This window comes from Triturus cristatus, chromosome 4_2 (genome assembly GCF_964204655.1).
Source record: "Triturus cristatus chromosome 4_2, aTriCri1.1, whole genome shotgun sequence".
In the NCBI taxonomy this organism is placed as follows: Eukaryota; Metazoa; Chordata; class Amphibia; order Caudata; family Salamandridae; genus Triturus; species Triturus cristatus.
The window spans coordinates 944676983-944699797 of NC_140586.1; the positions used below are offsets into that span (position 1 = coordinate 944676983).

The following is a 22815-nucleotide window of genomic DNA, read 5'->3' on the forward strand; positions in this document are numbered from 1 at the left end:
GGTTCTGTGTTGCTCGTACTCCTTCCGAGCTTCTCATCAAATGCCAAGATATTGATGATGACCAAGGATATGATTATTACCCTGAGCCTAATACTCAACCACCACTTGAGAATTCAACTGTGCAGATGCCCATGTCTCTCCTCTCTAATTTGCAACATATGCTTGATGACTACTACTGCCTATTTCCTCCCTCGGAGTAGGCTACCACTCCAATTCCTGTTGACTCTCTGCCAGCTAACATAGGTGGGTTTCATGTTCTCATGGACAGGGCGGCCAAGAGATTCCAACTTCCTATAGTCACCAAGGACGACGACTGTTTCTAGTATGAATTCAAAGACCAGCCACGGAAACAGGTCCGGGCTATCCCGATCATTGACTTCATCTGGCAGAACGGTTTGAAGGTCATGAAAACCCCTGCTTCCATTCCTGCAGTCCTGCCACGCCTGGATATGAAGTACAAGGCCCTGGATGATTCACTAGCCTGTCTTATTGGTCAACCAAAGCCGGATTCGGTTATCGCCCAGGCGGTACAATGTCGTGCCAGGAATCCCTCGTCTCTGTTATCGGCTCCTCCTGATCAAGATGGCAGACGCCTTGATTCCATTGGAAAGAAGTTTTCCACCATGGCGGCAACTACTTTCCGGGTGGCCAATTCTCTTGCTATTCTAGGCCGATATGGCAGGCAAATGTGGTCTGACATTTCCCCCTTTATTGATATGTTGCCCGAGGCCTCTAAAGCGGAGGCATTGAAGATCCTTCAGGAGGGAGAACGGATCACCGCAGAGATTATGGATTGTGCAGTGTCCTCCACGGGCTTTCGCCAACTAGTGGGGTCAGCAGTCCTCTTGCATCAAGGCTGGTTAAAGGTACTTCTTTTCGGCAAGAAGTTGTAGTGTAGTTCCTATATCCCTGATAGGCTTTGCACATTGGAATAATATACACTATAGTTTTGACATAGGACTGAGGTCAGTATGTCTCTATCGAATACATTAAACTTAATTACTTGTGTGTGCCAGCTAACTCATAGGTCACTAGAAACTTCTCAAATATACAAGAAGGGATTAGTTTCTGACAACCGCATAAACATGACAACTTTGTTTCCCTTAGAATCGGAACAATCGCAGAACCTTGGAAACAATAGATAACAGTTTCACTCAGTCAATCGTGCATGCTTTGTTTCTACAGAGTTGCACAGAAATAGAGAGACGGGCGTTTCAATAAAAAGGGTTTATTGAACAGTCTTCTTTCTCATGCAAGAGATATGAACTGCTACAATCGTAAGACAGGATGCGAAGTACAATACATACAGGGTTAGCAGTAAGATAAAATAATACTGCAATAGCATGGTTTGTAGCTATGGCATATATTCATAGAATACATACATAACACAGGCTGAAATGTGAATACTCATCTGATGCTTCTAAATAGTTCTAACCCAGTGTACCTAACCTAAGTGTAGTACGAGGTAAGAAGTAGGTGCTGTTTTCTAAAGTATAGCTAGCTATAGTTTAGTTTTGCCAAGAGTTGCCAAAGGTTTCTCTAAGTTCTAGTCTGCTCCATACCTTAGAATGTGCGAGGTTGGAATCTCTTTCCGGGACTCGATATCTAACACCCCACAAGGGGAGTCAGAAACACTGGAGCTGGATTCTCTGCGAGGATGATGACGGCGTCTGGTCAGTGCATCAGGCGAGAACTCTATCTCCTTCCGAACTTGGCATGGCGAACCGCAAGTAGGGAGTCAAACTGGACCGTACCTGAACCGTGGTTTGCCAGGGCAAGTGCAGGTATATTTATACCTTGAAGGTGTTTAGGAATGCCTGTATTAACATAAAAGTCGGGCATCGGAACATCATGAATGAACCCCTGAGGAATAGATGTTCACGCATAATAAATGAGTTCTTGGAGAAATCAATATCCAAGCAAGGGAAATTCCTAAAGGCTTAAGAGTCTGGTTTTCCAAGAACTCGTTGTGACGTGGATGAACGTATGTAGGAGACCATGCCTGTATTTGGTTTGCATAGACAATGCCTAAATAAGGGCTGGATTTTCTATGCCTAAATAAGGGCAATATTAATTGTACCTATATAAGGGCATAAATTGGGAAACCTATATACGGAATCTAAATCTACACACAACAAAGTATAAACAAAGATTATCAACATGCCTTATGACGGCAGATCACTTTTTGGCCAGCACATTGATGACGCCCTCCAGGCCATAAAGAAAGACACTGACACAGCACGTGCTCTCGGCCCTCTACACATTAAAAAGCAGCCCTTAGGTGTTGCGAGGGGTCATGGCTCCTCCTCTTCCTTTTGGGGAGGTTACAGCCAATACCAGCAGTACCAACCCTATCCGGGCCAACTGCGTTACTCCTCCTCCCTGCAACAGCAGTCGTTTCGACAACCGCAGGCTGCCTCTTACAAGCAGTACAGAGGGAAATCCTCCTGCAGAAGTTGAGATTCCTCAAAAAAACTGTGACCACTGCCAACCGCTCTTCCCATCAATCCGACCAAAGTTGGAGGGCAGATCTCCCATTTCTTCTCCAATTGGTCCGCAATAACTACAGATCGATGGGTTTTGGACATGGTGTCCAGAGGCCACACTCTGGAATTTGTGAAATTCCCTACAAATTCTCCCCCCAGAGGTCCTCCTCCTGCCCATCTGAAGGAACTTTTAGGCCAAATCAATCTCATGTTAAAGAAAGGAGCGATCGAAGTGTACAGAATCTTTAAAGGGGTGCAGGCTTCTATTCAAGATTCTTCCTAATCAAGAAAAAATCGGGGGAGTGGTGCCCCATTCTGGACCTTCGTTCCCTCAACAAGTTCCTCAAGAAGCAAACTTTCCGGATATTGTCACTCCTAGAAGTGCTTTAATTACTGTCTCAAGGGGATTACATGACAACACTGGACCTTCTAGATGCCTATTTTCATGTCCCTATCCTACCCAGACACCGAAAATTCCTGCGCTTCAGAGTGGCTGGCAGAGATTTCCAATTCAAAGTCCTTCCATTTGGCCTTCGCTCTGCACCCCGAGTTTTCACCAAAGTCTTGGCACCGGTGGCAGCACATCTTGGTCAAGCTGGTGTCCAAATATTTCCCTAACTCGACGACTGCCGTATAAAGGCTCAGTCGTTTGCAGTCGCAACCAGACACACTCAATCATGCCTGTCTCTGTTCCAGTCTCTGGGTCTTTCCATCAATCTGGAGAAGTCTCAGTTCACCCCCTCTCAAGTGAGGACCTTCTTGGGTGCCATCATATACACACGGCAAACAAGGGCTTTTGTCTCAAACGAAAGACAATAGCAGATTTCCAAACTGGCAACTCTTCTGTGCACAAAAAAGTCAGTTTCTGTTCGACAGTTTAAATCGCTTCTGGGGATGCTGTCTTCCTTTATTTCCCTAATTCCCAACTGTCACCTCAAAATGAGACCCTTACAGGAGGAACTCGACAACCAGTGGCAACAAGTCGCAGGGTCCTTCGACGATGTCATCAATTCACGTTTGTTTGTAGTGGACTCTCCAAGTTTCATCCTCAAGACAGACGCCTCCCTCGAAGGGTGGGGAGTGCATCTTCTAGCCCTCACAGTCAAGGGGAAATGGGACCCCCACCATCGAACATGGCACATGAACCTTTTGGAGTTACTGGCGATATTCCTGGCTCTGAAGTCCTTTCGCACCCTTATTCAGGGAGCTTCAGTGTTGATCCGAACGGACAACACAACACGCATGCATTATGTGAACAAACAAGGGGGCACGAGATCCACTTTGCTATGCCTACACGCTCAGCAAATTTGGGATTGGGCGATTCAACATCAGATCAGTTTAACAACAGTCCATATTCTGGGAGTGTCTAACCTTCTAGCGGACTCCCTGAGCAGGTCGGTCTCGTCAAACCACGAGTGGGAACTTCATCAGCTGACGCTGGACCGCATCTTTCAGCTTTGCGGATGCCCCAATCTGGATTTATTTGCGACCAACCTGAACCGCAAATGCACATTCTATGCAAGTTGGCTTCCCCACCCAGAATCGTGTGGGAATGCGTGTTTGATGAACTGGTCAAAAATGTATGCTTACGCTTTTCCACCGATTCCTCTAGTCTCAAGGGTACTTTGGAAAATGCAGAAAGAACCCTGCCACATTCTTCTCATAGCCCCCAGATGGCCTTGACAGTTCAGGTTTACGGAGCTCCTGCTTCTGTCGGAGTGCAATCCAATTTGGCTGCGCCCAATTTCGAATCTTCTTACTATGAACCACGGCCTGATTTGCCATCCGGATCCAACTTCTCTGAGATTGGCAGCCTGGCACCTGAACACTATGAGTTTGCCAATTTGATTATTCATCCGGACTGCAGGGAGGTCCACACTAACGCTGGAGCACCCTCCACTATCATAACCTACTAACTCAAGTGGAAACGGTTCCGTCTTTGGTGTGAAGCTTCAAATGTTCACCCTGCTCACTCTACGCCAGAGCAGCTTCTGCCTTTTTTCTTACAATTCGCTAAATCCAGCCTCTTACTCTACCCTGAAGGTTTTTCTGGCCGCAATTTTCAGATTCCGGCAGAATGGCTCCAATTCTCTTCATTCTTCAAGAATTATTCAACAATTTTTCAAAGGCTTATTTCGAATGTTGCCCCCAATTCGACGCCCGCCTCCTCCTTGGCATCTGAACATTGTGTGGGCAAAACTCATGAAGTCCCCAATTAAATTCATCTCCTGGAAGACATCGCTGCTTTTACCTCTTACTTCGGCTCGGCGAGTCAGCGAGATACAGGCTTTTACTATCAAACCACCCTTTCTTCAATTCACCAAAGATGCACTAATCCGGCCTTTATTCCTAAAGTTCCACCTGATATCCACCTGAATGAGCCGGTCATCTTCAAGACTTTTTTCCCTAATCCACAGTCGCCAACGGAAAAGACTTTACATTCTCTAGATGTTAAGAGATGTTTGAAATTTTATTTGCAAAGAACAGTAATACAAAAAGAGTACAAAGTTCCTCTGGCCGGAGAAAAATATAAAGGTGGGGAAGGTTATATTGTCAATAGGATTGTCATGTGTTACGGAGGGGGGGAAACCCTTTGTTGGAACTAGGGCTCTCACACACCCAGCAAGCTAGGTGTCATGCTTCATCATTTGAGCCTGCCCCTCGTCAGGTCGGCGCTGCAATTCCTGACGGGCTCCCAATAATGGGGCTCTTTAGCGGGGATCTTCTGTTCCTGCCGAAGGGTGCTGTGGGGGTAAGGGGCCCTAGAATGTGTAGATGTGGTGAAAGAATTAAAATAGGTACTGTTTGTCCATGGAAAAATATTTATTAAAGTGGTAAACAGCCTAATTAAAATAAGTGAAAAATGAGGTGGGTATAGCCACTAGTGGTTATGTTGCTAGTTATGTATGCCCTACGCTCAAGAAGATCAACATGTTTCATGCCTAAATAGCCAACAAATGGTCACGGCAATTCATCAGGATCAAAAAAAATATAAGAACTATCTACAGCAAAGGTGTGTGGATTCTACATACCTAATAGGTGCTCAGAAGTAACCTAAGATAAAAAGAATGGAAAAAAGAAGAACACATGACAATATAGCACATAATAAATTGTACACACAAGACAAAGTAAGCTAAGATCATCAAGAGACTGGTGGGGACATACTCCCAAATGGGTAGTGAATAGTCACTTGTGAGGAGGCAAAACCAGAAACAAGACTGTGGGTAGAGATAGGGAGAAAAAAAGGTGAAGAACTCACCTATTGTACTGACTAGGCAATCTTGCAGCAGAGACCGGCGGATAAAAGGACTCCAACGTGGGTCCTGAGGTAAAAACCGGGGAGGGGGATATTTAAAAGTCATGAAACTCAAAACCCGTGCGTGACGTAGTCATCCCATGACCCCAAAGGGGTGAGTAAAGTTCCGGAAGGTAAAGGCAGCCTAATACCTCGTAATGTACTCCCATGGGCGGTCTGGTGTGCAGCCATGGTGGCCCTCATGCCCAGGGGCTCAGGCGTGTCATCGCCCAAATGGTTAGAGGGAAAAATTTCCATAACATAATGGAATCCTCATAGACATCGCGGGGACTGCCGTAGCCCCTGGCAGTGGATGGGTCAGTGCAAGGACGGTGGCGCCCATGGTGTCATAGAAGTTAGAGAGGCGCCAAAAGACCCCTCCGTAGAAGGAGACTCACCTCGGGAGGTATCCGGATGTCGGGAAAGTAAAGAACATGCTCCACTCACCTGCGTCGGTTGACGCTTGTGCTCAAAGACCTACCCCTGCCGCCGGACCTGGGATGGGTAACGGAGTGAACAAATGTGGGCCAGATAAGGACCCCGGAAGTCGAGGGTAGCGTCACGTGACCACGGGTGCCCATCCCCATTGGCGGAGGAATTGTCCTCCGTGTGGCCATTTTGGAACAGGCAGGGAATCCAACTATCAATATCCGGGTCCAACCCGTGACCGCGGGAGCAGTTCCCCATAGGTGGAGGTGTTAACGGAACGGGTAGCCATGATAGAACGGGGAATAGGAGTGAAAGTATCAGGGAAGTGGTGAATTACAACCAACAACCCGGGTGGGATCGAGATGGAGACTGGGGTAAAAGGAGCAGTCACGGGGGCCATGATGCAGTGTGAAGGTAAAGTGTAACCTAAGGGGATATCACCCGTGAATGGAAGTGAGAAACCAAAACGGTAATGATCCGCTTGGGGGAAACAACCAAAAAACGAAGAATAAAAAGAACAAATTAAAATAAAAAAATTCAGTTGTTACAGCAGGGGGTGCAAGTGAACATACCTGTGCAATACAGGCGGATAGAAGCACCAGAAGAATCTATATAGGATCTGGTCTGCTTCTAAGAGGTGCACCAATGTCACGAGAACCAAGGGGGAGTGGTCAGGGGCAAAGGTCACATGACCTAGCTGGACGATTGTGTGGGATATCAATCACATACAGTTATAGAGAAGGCTCAAGCAGTATCAGGGAGGATCTCATCCAATTAGTGCAGACCATGGGATATCATCATTCAAGCCAGTCAAATGTGAAGATAACCTGAGGACCCATCTTTGTTCTAGTTTGAACAATGCATTCTGAGAGATCTGAGGGTGTGCTTCTAAAACCACCCAGCTGATAGCGTCAGTATGATGTTGCATTTCTTTGAAGTGAGTGTAGAGTTTAGTAGTCACTCTCTGACAACGTATGCTGCTCTTGTGTTCCGTTATCCTAGTCTTGACCATGCGGGTAGTCATGCCTATGTAAACCAACTCACAGGGACATCTGATCATATAGATGCAGTTTTTAGTGTTGCAATTGGTATGTCTGGTCAGTGTCCAGTGGAAATCATTCTTGAAAGTGATGTCCTTACAGGTGATAGTCAATTTGCACACTACACAGGAGCCACAAGGGAAGTGGCCTCTGACTGGGGGTAACTCCCACATTGTCCTTTGTGAACCGATGGTATTCAATCTAGGTCTAGTGTGAACCAGTAGGTCCTTGATATTCTGTGTGCGTTTGTAGGCAAATCTAGGTTTGGGTATGTTGAGATTGCCCGTGTCTAGGATCCCCCAGTTACTCAAGATGATCTTTCTAATCCTAGTGGAATCAGATGTGAAGGAAGTGACACAGGTCAAGATGTCGGTTTCAGGTTTGGTGTGTGTCTCTAGGAGTGCCTCACGTGGGTTATTCTTAGCCCTTTTCATAGAGTTGTGGACACATCTAGTGGGATAGCCCCTGGCCATCAGGTTAGTTGATAGTATCCTAGCCTCTGTGTTGTAATCAGATACCCTAGTGCAATTGCGTCTAATGCGTAAGAATTGCCCGAAGGGCAAATTATCCCTCAAAGAACAACCAGTATCCGTAAAACTGATCAGCTCTTCATAGCCTACGGCAGGATGCGTAAAGGACATCCAGTTGCTAAACAGACTATTGCACGTTGGATATCTAGAGCAATTTCCTTTTGCCATCAGCAAGCAGTTCAAGACACTTCATGCAACGATTAAAGCGCACTCTACTAGAGCAGTCTCCTCTTCTACTGCTCTCTTTGCTGGTGTGCCTCTTCATCCGATTTGCAGAGCTGCGACATGGTCCAGCAGGCACACCTTTACCAAGCACTACTGTCTGGAAGGTGCCAACAATGCTGACACAGCTGTGGGGCAAGCAGTGCTACGTAATCTTTTTAAGTAAGGTGAGCCTCTGTTTCTTACCGCCTCCTGCACACAATGTATATATTTCTGCTTTTGCAAATGTGCCCATGTTTAATGCTATACTGTAATATATGTATATGTATTCTCTCGTACTCTGTTTGCGATTTACTTATGGTTTACCATGCACAATTCTCGAATTACTTCTATCTACTCTGATTCAAGCATCTGAATCTATGAAAGATACCCCAATACTGGAGAAGAACATGAGTTACTTAGAAAACTGTGGTTCTCCAGTATTGGTATCTTTCACAGATTGACATGCGACCCACCCACCTCCCCTCAGAGGCTCCCCTCTTCTCCTTGGCTCTTATGCCACACTTGTGCTCGAAAATCTGAGAGCCTGAGCCTCGGAGTAGAAGGTTCCAGAGGGTACTGTCGCCTGATTGGCTGGAGTTTGGACCATATGTAATGACTTGGACAAGTTATTAAAGTGACAAGTTTTTTCCTATGAACTTCTCTGTTACAATACTTCCTATAGCTCTTTAAGCTATGCTTTCGCCATGCTATTGCTATTCTATGTACCGTGGGACTCCCACCTCGACGACGGGGAATGGTTCAAGCATGTGAATCTATGAAAGATACCAATGCTGGAGACCCACAGTTTTCAGGTAAGTAACTTATGTTCATCTTCCTGATCTTCCGGAGCTGAGAAAAGCAGGTAGAGACCACCGTCCCAATCTGGGTTTTCATAGACCGATCGCAGTCAGTTGTGATGCCAAGGCTTTTAGTTGATCTAGATGGTAGGGGTGGGTTTACCAACTCAGCCGGCCAAAAATTATAGTTCCAGGACCCACCAATTAGGATCATTTCAGTTTAGTCTGGGTTTAAATTCAGGTGGTTACTGTTCATCCAGCTACCAATATGTCACATGAGAGTTTGAAAGTTACTAACAGAGGCTGCAGACTTGTCGATTTCCAAGGTCAGTTGATGATCGTCAGCGTAGTTGAAAGTGCATACCTTCCTTTTGCTTAAGGATTGAATTAGAGAATACAGGTACAGATTAAAAAGGTGCGGTGACAGGGAGGAGCCCTGCGGCACCCCACAAGTCAATTTACTTTAGAGGTAGAGAATTGGGCAAAGCGCACAGCTTGAGTGCGATCCTCTTGGAAAGACGTAAGCAACTTAAGGGCCAGGTCCACCAAGAGAACGATGACGACTCTGTAGAGGAAGGTTAGTCTCATCCTCTTTCATTTGTGTGGGGAGGGCGTCATGAATACACGTGCCTCTTTTGGACATAGTTAGCCCCCACTTTTTACCTGGAAAATATTGTGGTTTCGACTGGAAGTGCACAGAGTCCCTACCAACCAGGCCCCCTGTGCCAGATCTCCTTCCCTAAACTGTACCCGTCATTTCTACAATTGGCACCCCTGTAGCTCACATATAAGTTCCTAGTAAAAGGTAACCCTGGTACCAAGTGCCTTGTGGTTAAAGAGGGTCCCTAAGGGCTGAGGCACACATTATGCCACCCTAAGGGACCCCTCACCTAGCACATGCACACTGCCACAGCAGCCTGAGTGTCTTGGTGCAGAAAAAAACTGAAGAGCCGACCTGGCACACATCCCTGTGTACCAAACCCATGAACACTGCTAGAGGCGTGTCTTACACATATCTCAGGCAGTGAGTTAAAGTTAAGGTTTGCAGATATATATAGTGCGGCTTATCACCTGTGAGGGTTTCCAGACGCTGTCTCTGGGCACGGGAAGATACAGTGATTTGCCCAGAATCACAGGATGTTGCGCTGAAGCAGAGACTTGAACCCGGATCCCCAGTTCCCGAGTCGGCAGCTCTGGCTGCTGCACCACATCCTCTCCCCCCTGTGAGGGCATATCTGCATGAAATGCCCCTGATAACTCTGCAATATCCTAGTCGATTCCTGGATATTGTAAGTGACCAGGAAAGTCATTGTAAGTACATAGGCTGGACACTCGTCATTATGAGTTCGCCAGCTCCAAGATGGCTTCCCTGAAATATGTGATGTTTGGCACCAAGCATCTCAACATAATAAACCTGCACTGATTCCAGTGTAGATTTTATTAAAAATTGCCTTAGTGGGGTCCCCTGAAACCTACCAATCCTTAGTGTGGTCATTGACTGGCCTGAGCCAGCCTGCTACCACCAGAGTGTGTTCTGACCTCAGGGGAGAGTGCCTGCGCACTCTGAAGCTGAGAACAATGCCTTTCCTGGGTGGAGGTGCTCACGTCTCCCCCCTGGACAGGAAGAGCCATCCGTGGTGGGGAGCTTCAAAGGTCTTGCCTCCTTTGTAATGCAACCCCAGCCTCTCCTGTTCGAAGGAGCTGGCCTCCATCCTGTCCTCACCCCCTTTTTGGCGGCAGGACAGGTGGGAAACTTTTGATAGAAGAGGAGATGTGCCCCCCTCTGCCAACTCCACCCCTCGGGTGCTGAAGGCTAGGTCAAGTACACTTTTCAGTGCCCACCATCTTGAAGATGATGGGACTTATCCGGCTAGGACTGTGTCCTCCTCTCACAGAAGGTGGGCATGTTGGAGGGCGTAGACACCTCAGGCAAAGCGCCCATTGGACGCTACCTGTCACTCCCTCGTAACGCCCTTAAATCTAGTTTTTAGGTGGCATCCCCAGTCCCTGAACTTCAGTTCCTGACGGCCTAAGAAGAGCCGGGCACTACCGATCTGCACCAGCAGAGAAGATTTCAGAGAACTACTGTACACAGGTGTTCCAGTACCTTTTGTCTAAAGTAAAATCTGGATCCTCTACACACTGCTGCCCACCACACGTCCTAAAAGAAGCCTTCACCGGCCTCCCGGGTCCAGCCCTCTCTCTTCTGAATGAGTCCCTATTCCAGGCTAGTGTCCCTAAGGCCTTTAAAGAGGCAATTGTGGTTCCCCTTCTGAAGAAATCAGGGGCAGACCCCCAGATCCTGTTGAATTACCGCCCAATCTCCTTGCTCCTGTACCTGGCAAAGGTACGGGAGGCTCATGTGGTGAAGTGCCTGTCCAATTTTATTGAACAATCCAACTATCTCGACTCGCACCAAGCTGGGTTTCTGCTGCCCACTCAACGGAGACGGTAATACTGGCATATTGGACTCCCTGAGAGAGAAGGCTGACAGGGGTACTCCTCAGACTCTGGTGCTGTTGGATTTCTCGGCCGCCTTTGACACGGTCGACCATGGTATCTTGGTGGACCGTGTCAAGGAGGCCGGCATTCAGGGCTCAGTCCTTAGCTGGATTAGCTGCTTTCTAGAGGATCACTCCCAGTCAGTCTAGAGCGAGAGTCCACCATGAGCTGACCTCTTTTGGACTCCTCGACGTTACCTGAAGCCTCTGCAAGGAGACCCCCTCAACCGTGACCTGCTGTGGTATGCCTTTTCTGACACCAAAATGCACCCCCTGCAACCATCCGTCTGGGCTTTGGTGAAGAGGACAAAAGGTGTTGCTACATCCCCGAGAATCGAAACTTACCATGATAGCTTTTGATTTGCTTCGACCGGCCTCCTGGCCTGAGTCTGCAGACCTTTTCCAATTTGGTCTGTCTTTGATGCTGTGTTGGCATCCTGCACCTGGGCGTCCCTGTGCTGCTGGTGTTGTGGTGTAGTTATGGTGCTGCCTTGGGCCATGTCCAGTGTTGGCCTCAACCTCCAGAGACTAATTCCCCCAAGCCGCTGTTACTTACCTGTAAGCAACCTCTGTCTGATTGCCCCAGTCCCCCTTAATTTGTTTTGGGTTTCCAACCTTGAACTTGCACCTGCACCTGGGCGCCCCTGTGCCTCTGGTGGTGCACTGTTGGTTCTGAACTGAACCTTGTCCAATACTGACCTTAACTTCCGAAGAATGGTCTTGTAAGTAGATATTGCCTATACGTATGTTGAATGTTTTCTTCATCCCATAGGTTAACATTGCAAAGTCTGAAAATTGCACTAATTGTCCACTTTTTATATTGGACAGTATTTCTATTGCAAGAGGTATTTACTCAAGATGAAATTCTGTGGTTCCACAAAGTAAATCTAACCAAGTGTCATTTTATAAATTGGTCTCATATTTATTCATTGAATGTGTGTCATTTATTGCCCCTGTGTGTACAACAGTATATGTCATTTATTGCCACTGTGTGTACAACAAATGCTTAACACTACCCTTGGATACGTCTAACTGCTCCCCCACACTACCACAAAAGAGCATTAGTATTATCTACTTTAGCCTCTCTAAAACCTCTGGGGATCCACTGGACTCTGCACACTATGGTATAGTATAGTGAGAGCCGGCCTCCTACGCTCAAGTACTTACACACACTCAGACACAGACAGACAGACACAGACACACACACTCTCTCTCTGTCTCTCTCACACACATTCTCACACATACCCACCCTACCTCACATCAGAAACATATGTTTAACTTCAAATTGACACCTTCAACTAGGACCATTAGTAAATAGGTTCATGCAGAATTCAAAAGATCCTACTCGTAAGGATATCTTTGCAGTCATCCCCATGACGGAAAAAGGAAATACAAATGAATGAATAAAATGCTTTAGGAGGCCAAGCTAAGCATAGAAAGCAACAGAAAAAGCAACAAGAAAGAGAAAAAAAAGAGTAAAATAAAGATAATAAAAACAAGAGAAATAGAAAGTACGAAAGAAAGAAACGAGGCTCCCATATTATATTCAGTGGTGCTTGTACGGCGGCCAGGATATCCGTCACGTTTGTGTCTGAGTAACCCGGCCAGCGAACTCTAAATCAGGCTCTTGACACTTTGCAATGTTGCTGCTGTTAACTGAGCACCATTACTTCCTCAGAAGTCACGGGCAAGAGACACCTGGTCGCCTGTAACATACTTTTTATAATTACAAGGGTGTGACATTACCGCATAACACCACATAAACAACAAGTGCAGATTAAACCACAGGGTTCAAATAAACCCACACACACACACCGTAAGATTAAACCTGTACTGAACACACAAGCCTTAATAACAGGTAGATAATACAAAGACTGATGGACATAATAAAGCGGACCTAGAGATACATGCATAGCACAGAAAAGATAACGGTCTTGATTTAGAGTTTGGTGAGCAGGGTACTCCTTCACAAGCGTGGTGGAGTATTCTGTCCGACAAACGGATGGTCTGCCTGACCTAGTGCAAGTCAGGTGGATTGTTACATGTCCAGCCTTACTTGAGTGCCATCCTTTTTAGATCAGGCAGTCTGATGTATTTTTCTCTTATTCAGGACCACCAGGTAATACCTGGCAATTGTGATTTGAATGTTTTTTTTTAAATCAACCCCACTTCCTGGGAGAGAATCAGGGAGAAAGTTCCAAGGGTGTGAGGGTGATTAGTTATTGGTTTTTAAAAACAAACTCCAGCTTTGGAAGCTTGTTTTTGAAAAACACAAACGTTGGTGAATGGGCGCCTGAAACATGGCAGCCGCTCACCACCCCTGCAGTGCTTTCAGAGGGCCACCATGGTTAATGCTCCTCTGAAAGGGACAGAGCGCCACAGGGCCAGTGGAGATCTCTAACAAGTCGGGTGACCGTTGGACTTTAAATCAAACCCATAGTCTTGATAATTGACAAATAGAGAAGTGGAGAAAAGAGAGAGTTAATTAGAATGCTGCCTATATGTGGTTTCTTGTATGTGAATAAGTAAATGACAAGACTCTGCTGTATTCCTTACCTTAACGCTGCCTTTAAAAATAAAAAAAACTGCTATATATGTTGCATTGGTTTATCTCTGCAATGTCAGCTGAACAAGTTACTGGTTATGTTAAATTATGTCATACTGGAAAAAGATATATAATGCTTAATAAACAATTTGTTGTCTAGAAAACATACAAGGACCAAACGCTTCAGCTTGACAAAGCAAGAGACTTTCAGTCCCGCCTCTGTGTTCAATCCAGTTCCGGGGCCACGGGACAGGCAGGGGCTACTGGGTTGAGGTCATTTTCCTTTGATGTCACAAGACCTGTCCTAGTAAGGCTGTGCAAACTGACCAAGTAAACCCTTTTTTGTACTTGACTCTCAAGTTAGCGAGGGCTAGCAGTCACAATATTCTCAGCTTTGTAATGTCGACTGCTTGAACTCAGAGCTTAACAATAGATCAACAGACTCGATTGAATAAATGACCAGCACACTGCTTATCTTGCCAAGACACAGGTACTTTTTAAAACTAGTGCTCAATCGATAGTGTTGACACCGAAAATAGGTTGCACATTAGTGAGACTAATTAGACCAGAAACACAAAGTCAGCAAATATAGACTGAGTAACATACCTTGGCTTGTCCTGACATTCCCTGGCCAAATCCCACTACATAAAACTCGAACGCAAGGATGGTACATATTTAACTCTCTCTACTTCATGGCCTGTCACATGGCCTGGTAGCTCTACCATCCCTCCCATATCTTTTCCCATTTACAAGGGCAGCCCCTGCTGCGATACACCCTGTGCTCCACCCGTTGACACCAATCACGATCTGCTTCCCAATCCTCCACCCTGGGGGTGAGCTGGCTCCCCTATCCCGTGCAATATTACGCTTGCCAACCACCGCTGAAGCCTGGGCCAGTCATATTCTGTGAAAACTATGCCATGTTACCTCACTCGTGATATTCAGGAGGTGCCATTTGGCCCCCATGGGGATCGCTAGTCCCATGACCTGGGACATTATTCTCATGATCTCTACCCATTAGCATTGAATTACCGGAAAAAAACACACCACATTAAAAAAAGCCCCCCCCTCCTCACATTCCCTTACGCAGAGAGGTGGCAGCTCACCCTATTCGGTGCAACAAAGTTCTGGAGTAGTAGGTCCTAAGTAAGATCTGTAGTTAAATTAGACCAAAACGAGTTCTAATTGCCACCTCCCTGGCACCCTGAATGGCCTCAACCCAATCGCCATCGCCAAGCGTGCCTAGATCCCTCTCCCACACAGCCCTCCGCATCCCCAAGGGATCCAGGGAATTGTAGATCAACTTCCTTTAGATGGTTGAGATTGCCTTTTCGGTCAGGGGATCAGTTAGCAGCTGGTCCTCCAGTGGGGATGCATCAGGCAACTGCCCCCCTTCCCACATGTGACTTTGCAGAGCGTGACCCACCTGCAAATGTCAGAACCGTTTTTAGTCACCTATTTCATACTTTTGTTGTAGGAAATTGAAGGACACAAGCGCCTGTCCCCTCCACACATCGCCCGGCCGTTCTAAGCTAATCAATCCCCATTTTGTGAAGCCCTGCAATCCTCCCGCTGCACTTCAGAGATCACCATCATACAGAGTAATTTCAGTCGGCTTACCTTCTCAGCCTCAATACTTGGTAGCCTCTCTCCACACCCTTACCAATGTCTGGGTATGAGTAGGTAGGGTGCACTCATACTTTCTTCGATACAGCACTAGGGTGGGGTAACCTCCCTTGCCCATGGCCAATCCATCTACCCGGTAAGTAGGATACTCACGGTCCGCAAAAACCCAGTTGTTGACTGCCACCAGCTGCGTGGCCCAGTAATACTTGAGAATGCTCCGGACCGCCAGTCCACCTTAATAAACTCCCCTCTGCAACTTACTCAGCGTGAAGTGCCACCATCCCACAACAGGAGCCAAAGTTCTCAGTCTAGCTTTTGAAAAAAAATGTCTGGTGGGATCTTAAAGGACGTTTTTTGTACGATGTATAGGAGGCCCTGGAGGGTCATCACTTTAAATAGGGCCACCAGTAAGTAGAGCGGGAGCGCCCGCAAGTGTCGGGCATCCCTGCGAAGCCGGTCTAATTTCGGGAGTATGTTCCTGCCTGTGGCTCTCTTGTAATGAACACGCCCACATATTTAAAGCCATGTAGTGCCGCCCGAACTGTGCACCTAGAGTGCAGCAGCAGGGTCCCTGCCACCAGCCGGAAAATTAAGGACTTCTTCCAATTGATCTTATATCCTGAATGATCTCCAAATATGTGAAAAATTTGTAGGATTCGTTCACTCGAGAAGGCTGGTTACGTGTCATATAGCAAAACGTCAGCGTAGAGGGAGATTTTCTCATCCCACCCTTAATCAACTGGATTACCCCATATGAGAGGTCCTGGCGAACCCACGCACGTGAGAAGAGCATAGGAGACAAGGAACATCCCTGTCGGAGAGAAAAGATTCGGGAGACTGTATTATTGACGCGCATGCGCGCTAGAGGGGCCAAATACAAGAGCTTGACAGCAACTCCACTGGTTCAGCAAAGGAATCCCCTGTTGCATGTGGTACTCCATTAAGGTGTTGGAGATTTAAGCGCGTTCCCTGGTGTGGCATGAAGCCCGATTGATCAGGATGAAGCACTTTTGCAATTACTGTCCGCTGGCAGATCGCCACGGCGTACGCAAGACCTTCGTCTCAAAATTAAGTAGGGAGATAGGTCTATAAGATCCACACTCAGGTCCTTTTTTGGGATGACCACCACCTCAGACGTTCTTTGGTCCTCTGGGAGACACCCTTATTTTAAGGCAGTCTGAAACCTACTCTGGAGGTACTCCCTGATTTTATCCATCATGCTTTTATATAATTCAAAGGATCATTAGGCCCCGTCGCATGCCCTGTTTGCAAGGTTCCTATTGTCTTATTTATTTAGTCTACTGTCAGGTCTTGGTCTAGTGCGTCTCGGTCCTCATTCGTTAGCATTGGCAGGGTCAGGTCTTTCAGGAAGTCTCTCCCCGTTTTTCCGTCCCCTTGTTGTCAGTGTCCTCAAGGATCCAGTCCCGTCCTTTTTCTTGTCTCTCTACCCATGCAAGCAACCCATTGGCTTTATCACCGACATCATAGAGACAATTCTGGGTAGCCAGCGCATGAGTGCCCGCTATTTTCCATTCGTGCTCTAAATGTGTGCTGCTTCAGTTGATGGTGTGATGGGAGAAAAACTGATTCCCCACTTGCCAAGTGAGCCTCCAGGAAAGCACATTTGCTGTCCTGAGCCTCGCACTTCAATTTACGTTCCTTCGGCATTCCCCCAATCAAGGCTTGTGTCTGGCCTCGAATTCATCCTATAACACGCAAGCTGATTCAACAGGCCGTCCATTCTCCTTAAAATAGAAGTCTGCTCCATCTCTCATACGAGCTTTGAATGTCTTGTCTTTTAAATATCATGGATCAACCCTTGGGGGGTAGCATGAAGTCCACAACCGGACCATCGAGTTGCACCTCCACCAGCGAATGGTCTGAGATTCCCCCTGCTATGTGCGTAGCGGCTCTAAAATCAACTTTATGGACAGTCTGGGTGAAAAGATAGTGCAGGCATACCAGACTATCATGTGCTGCAGACAGGTGCGTCAGGTTCTGATCCCCTCTTCCCCTCTAGGGGCATTTAGGAGTATCATGAATATAGTATAGGTGCAGTTCTGTCACTCCAGTCACCCCAATGCGTATATGCTCTGTCGTAAGCGTCTTACCCTTTCACAGGATGAGTCAGTCTTGTCTGGGTCTCTTTCCTGTTTCCCGGCACTTGAATGGCACGCCTGAACACTCGAGCGAGCAGTGACCCACCAGCAGGCTTTTGTGGAGCGTTTTTGGCCTGGATGTAATGCTGCATTCAGTAGGGCAACCACTCTGTCTTTTCTTAGCAGTTGCCTGAAGATCAGCAGTCCCAAGGTAGCAGTCACACCTGGCCTGGCGGTAAGTGCAGCCCATCTGGAGGCCTGACCGTCAGCAATTGAGCCCACACTGTGGCCGGCTAGACAACAGGCGTAAGCTCAGACAGGGTGTTCGACACTGGAGTAGTTGTAGTCCCTCATGGGCCTCTGACACAGAGTAATCAGAAATTCAGCAGCTAAAAGCCCAACACAGGCTTTCCAGGAAGCCAGCAGATTCAGACCCTGTTGTGTTAGGAATTTGGCAACTGCAACCTTGAAAGGGCCGGTTGGCAGCACACAATCGTCCAACTGGGCCTCAAGAATGCAGCACTCCACTGACCATGATGCAAAGATCTCATCAGACTATTGATCCTTACAACAGGGTGCATTGCCACCACTGCTCTATCTGTTAAACCGATAACAGTCCTCTGTCTTAAATAAGGGCACACTTGGTGTGACCCTCCAGGTCACAGGAGCGGTCCAAGACCTCTCATAGTCCCTTGTTAGAAGTTGCACAGTACTGGGGTGGCAGAAAAATCTCATGTAATTGTTTTTTTTTTAACTTTGTGGTACATTTACCCCAGTAACGTGCAGTCACAAGTTTGACGCCATGGACTGGGGAGTTGCCATGAGGAACAGATTCTTCTGCCTGTCAAACCACATTCCCTTCACTATTTCATACTGTGTTTCTGCTTTTATTTACCACTTGTTTTAAGCAGGTGGTAGATATATACATGTGGTTGGTTGGGGGGAGATGGGTGAAGCAGGGGAGGAAAGGGGAAATAATTTTCTAACAGAGGGAAGAATTGTGTGTTTCCCCCAGGTAGTAAAAAAACCAAACAGCATAAGTCTTGGCTGCTTCTGCTGCACCCAGAGTCTTGTGCGTCTTTTCAGTCTAATTTTCCTGTCTGGAAAAAAATTGTGTCCTGTTTTTCTTCACCCGGTAAATCCAGGTGCAGAAAAACCTAACAACTGATAATCAGGTGGAATAAAATGAACACATGAAAGTATGCCTTAATTTCATTGCCCTTGATTCATACTCTGGACCATAGTTGAGGGATAGGTCTAGGCATAGTCCTCGCAGCACACAATAGATTTGCATGATGCAGAGGCCAGAACTCCAAAGTCAGGATACCAGATACAAGTAGGTGCTAACTCAGGGCAGGGGAAAACGCCTGTTGTCCGTGGAGGAGAAATTCCCATCCCACAAATCTACATTAAAAATTAATTAATAGTATTCTTTTTTAAATATCTGTTTGTTTGGTGCCAGTCCATGTGACTTTAATTTCTGCCTTTGGGATTCTATGTTACAACTTCATAGGGTACATGTATCTTTTGTGAGCTTAATAAAATGTTGAAAATTCTACAAATCCTCACTCCTATATCCAAGTACTCTCAGGCTACCATTCTACACTCTGCTCTGTCTGAAGAACAGCTCAACATTTTCAGAATTCTGCATTGATTTGGCTTGTAAATTATATTTTTGGAAATTTACATGTATTAACTATTTAATTTTAATACTATAGGTGATTGAAATTACGGACGAAGAAAGCAAGATTTAGCACCAGGCAACTGAATGTCAGTTCCATAAGAAGGATTATTCTGAAAAACTGAAGGACATCCAGCATTCTAAGTTTAAACAATTTCCAAAATCTAGGTGTGGCGAGGAAGTGGGAGCTGAGGAAAGTACTATACCTGTAAGTGAAGTCTCTAATTTTGCATTTCATTAACCCAGAGCAAAGCCATATCTGTGCACAGAATAACGTTCATCTAAAGCATCATGTAATTCCAGAGAGGAAGCACACACTGCATTAAAGAAAGTTATAGCAACAGGTTTCTTCTGCATACCATCAAAGAAAAGACGCTGAAAGAAGACTCCGAAGCTGACACGTTAACAACCAAAAGATTGCAAAATCACCTTTGTTCAACAACCGTTTTTAACCAGTTACACAAGTTTGAGACTATCTGCCTCTGGATAGAACAGCACGACCCACTCTGCTCACTCTTGCGAAAACCTTAAAAATTCACCACTTTATTGTGTTCATGACCATCTCAGATTGTTTCCTTTTTATTGTGTACTGTTCTGTAATTCTATGTAAATCGCCTCAACATTATCTGTTGTGCAGGAGTGATATGTAAAACTGTTCAATACAAAAACTGATTAAATGAGCACCATTGCGCTATAGCGAATGTAAATAAATCCTCGTCTTCAGAACTACAAACCTTAACCTTACACCAAACATAGAAAGGGTAAAAGGAACTGATGCTCTGCGACTAATAATCCACAATAGTACTGCGCACGTTCTAATGTCCTCAGTTACTGCCATTACGTCAGTGCAAAAAGGAACTTATCAGTTTAATCATTAAAAATCAGACTAGCACCTTATCACTGCATTGCTAAGAACCTATACAAACAGATTTGAGAAAAACTTCAGTCAGAAAATAAGTTGCTGCCGGAGAGGCTATAACCTAAAGACTATTATCTGCTGGAAACATTTCGACAGGGGTTACAGGGCTGCTTCCAGACATATTTTGCTCAATTCAAGTGTTAAGAAGATTACACACAATTTCTTTTAGAGATAAATGCTGAACATTATCTAAACAAGCCCGACTCTAAAATCGGGTTCACTCTTACCGTGGCATATAAGCAAGAGAAAACTAAACGTAGCGATATTAACTCTAGGAATACACCTTATAAAAACACGGGCTGTGAGAACAAATTGTGTTCAAGCTCGCCTCAATCAAGGCAAAATAACTCGAGTTAGGGAAAAAAGTTACCTGTGCAAAAAAAGATAGAGCCATAAATCTCATCTCACAGAATTTGACAGAATGCACTCTGGGAAAAACCTCTCTCAGTGCTTAGTATGCCATAAAAGTTTCCGCCGTAAATCTTATCTCACTGAGCATATGAGAATCCACACTGGGGAAAAACCTTATCAGTGCTCTGAATGCCAGAAAAGGTTTAGTATCAAACCGAGTCTATATCGACATGCATTAACCCACTCTGTGGAAAAACCTTACCAGTGCGCTGAATGCCCAAAAAGTTTCAGCCGTAAATCTTATTTCACTGAACATATGAGAATCCACTCTGGGGAAAAACCTTATCAGTGCTCTGAATGCCAGGAAAGGTTTTTTAACAATCAAAGTCTTTCTCGACATGTAATAACCCACTCTGTGGAAAAACCTTATCAGTGCTCTGAATGCCAGAAATGTTTCTGTGACCAAAGCACTCTCACTCGGCATACAAGAACCCACACAGGGGAAAAACCTCATCAGTGCACGGATTGCCAGAAATGTTTCATTGACAAAAACAGTCTCACTCGGCATACAAGAACCCACACTGGGGATAAACCTTTTCAGTGCTCTGAATGCCAGAAATGTTTCAGTTACAAAAGCAGACTCACTGAACATGCAAGAATCCACTCTGGGGAAAACCCTTATCAGTGCTCTGAATGCCCAAAACATTTCAAAATTAAATCACTTCTAACTGCACATTTGAGATTCCACACTGGGGAAAAACCTTATCAGTGCTCTGAATGCCAGGAAAGGTTTTGTAACAAACAAAGTCTTTCTCGACATGCAATAACCCATTCTGTGGAACAACCTTATCAGTGCTCTGAATGCCAGATATGTTTCAGTGTAAAAAGTAGTCTCACACGGCATACAAAGATCCACGCAGGGGAAAAACGTTATCAGTGCACTGAATGCCACAAATGTTTCAGTGAAAAAAGCTGTCTCAATCGGCATACAAGAACCCACACTGGGGAAAAACCTTATCAGTGCTCTGAATGCCAGAAATGTTTCAGTGAAAAAAGCCATCTCACGCTGCATATAAAAACCCACACTGGGGAAAAACCTTTTCAGTGCTCTGAATGCCAGAAAAATTTCCGAGACAAAGGAAGTCTTTCTCAACATACAATAACCCACACTGGGGAAAAACCTTATCCATGCTCTGAATGTCAGAGATGTTTCAGAAACAAACTCAGTCTCACTCAGCATATAAGAACCCACACTGGGGAAAAACCTTATCAGTGCTCTGAATGCCCAAAAGATTTCAAACTTAAATCACTTCTAACTGCACATGTGAGATTCCACACTGGGGAAAAACCGTATCAGTGCTCTGAATGCCAGAAATGTTTCAGTGACAAAATAAGACTCACTAAACATACAAGGACCCACACTGGGGTAAAACGTTATCAATGCTCTGAATGCCACAAATGTTTCAGTGAAAAAAGCCATCTCACTCAGCATATAAGAACCCACACTGGGGAAAAACCTTATCAGTGCTCTGAATGCTACAAATGTTTCAGTGAAAAAAGCAGTCTCGCTCAGCATGTAAGAACCCACACTGGGGAAAAACCTTTTCAGTGCTCTGAATGCCACAAATGTTTCAGTGGAAAAAACAGTCTCACTCATCATATAAGAACCCACACTGGGGAAAAACCTTTTCAGTGCTCCGAATGCCAAAAATGTTTCAGCCGTAAATCTTCTCTCACTGAACATGTGAAAATTCACACTGGAGAAAAAAATTATCAGTGCTCTAAATGTCAGAAAAGATTCAGAGGTAGAGATGGTTACAAGCGCCATAAGAAAATACACCATCAAAATAATTCAGTGCTCCGAATACCAGAAAAGCATCAATTGTAAACGCAATCTCGCTCTACATGAGCAGAAGCACACAGGGAAAAAACATCACCAATGCTGTGAATGCCAGAAGTTCCTGTTTGATAGGCACAGCCTCACTAACCATAAGCGACTCCATACTGATGAAAAACCTTATGAGTGTTCTGAATGCCAGAAAAGCTGCACCGAAAAACGCTATCTCACCATGAGAAACTCCACACTGGAGAAAATCCTTATGCCATAAAAGCCTTATGAGTGCTCGAAATTCAAGCAAAGATTTGGTTACAAATTACTTCTCACTTGACATGAGCGAACTCACACAGGGGAAAAAAGCCTTATGTGTTCTGAATGTCAGATAAGGTTTAGTCTTGAATACAATGTCACTTCACATGAGAGAATTCACACTGGACTAAAGCCTAATACAGGAGGGGAAAGCCAGGAACGTTTT

At 45.6% G+C, this 22815-nt stretch overlaps 1 protein-coding gene across 1 annotated transcript in view; it reads left to right on the plus strand.

The window, feature by feature from the left end:
- LOC146839030 (uncharacterized) overlaps positions 1–22391 on the plus strand; it is a 101769-nt gene extending 79378 nt beyond the window's left edge. The window contains exons 4-5 of the mRNA XM_085600000.1: positions 19271–19441; positions 19537–22391. Of these exons, the coding sequence (XP_085456126.1) occupies positions 20574–22391 (1818 nt within the window). The 5' untranslated portion in view covers positions 19271–19441; positions 19537–20573. The remainder of the gene's footprint in view (positions 1–19270; positions 19442–19536) is intronic.
- Positions 22392–22815: the final 424 nt, after the last annotated feature.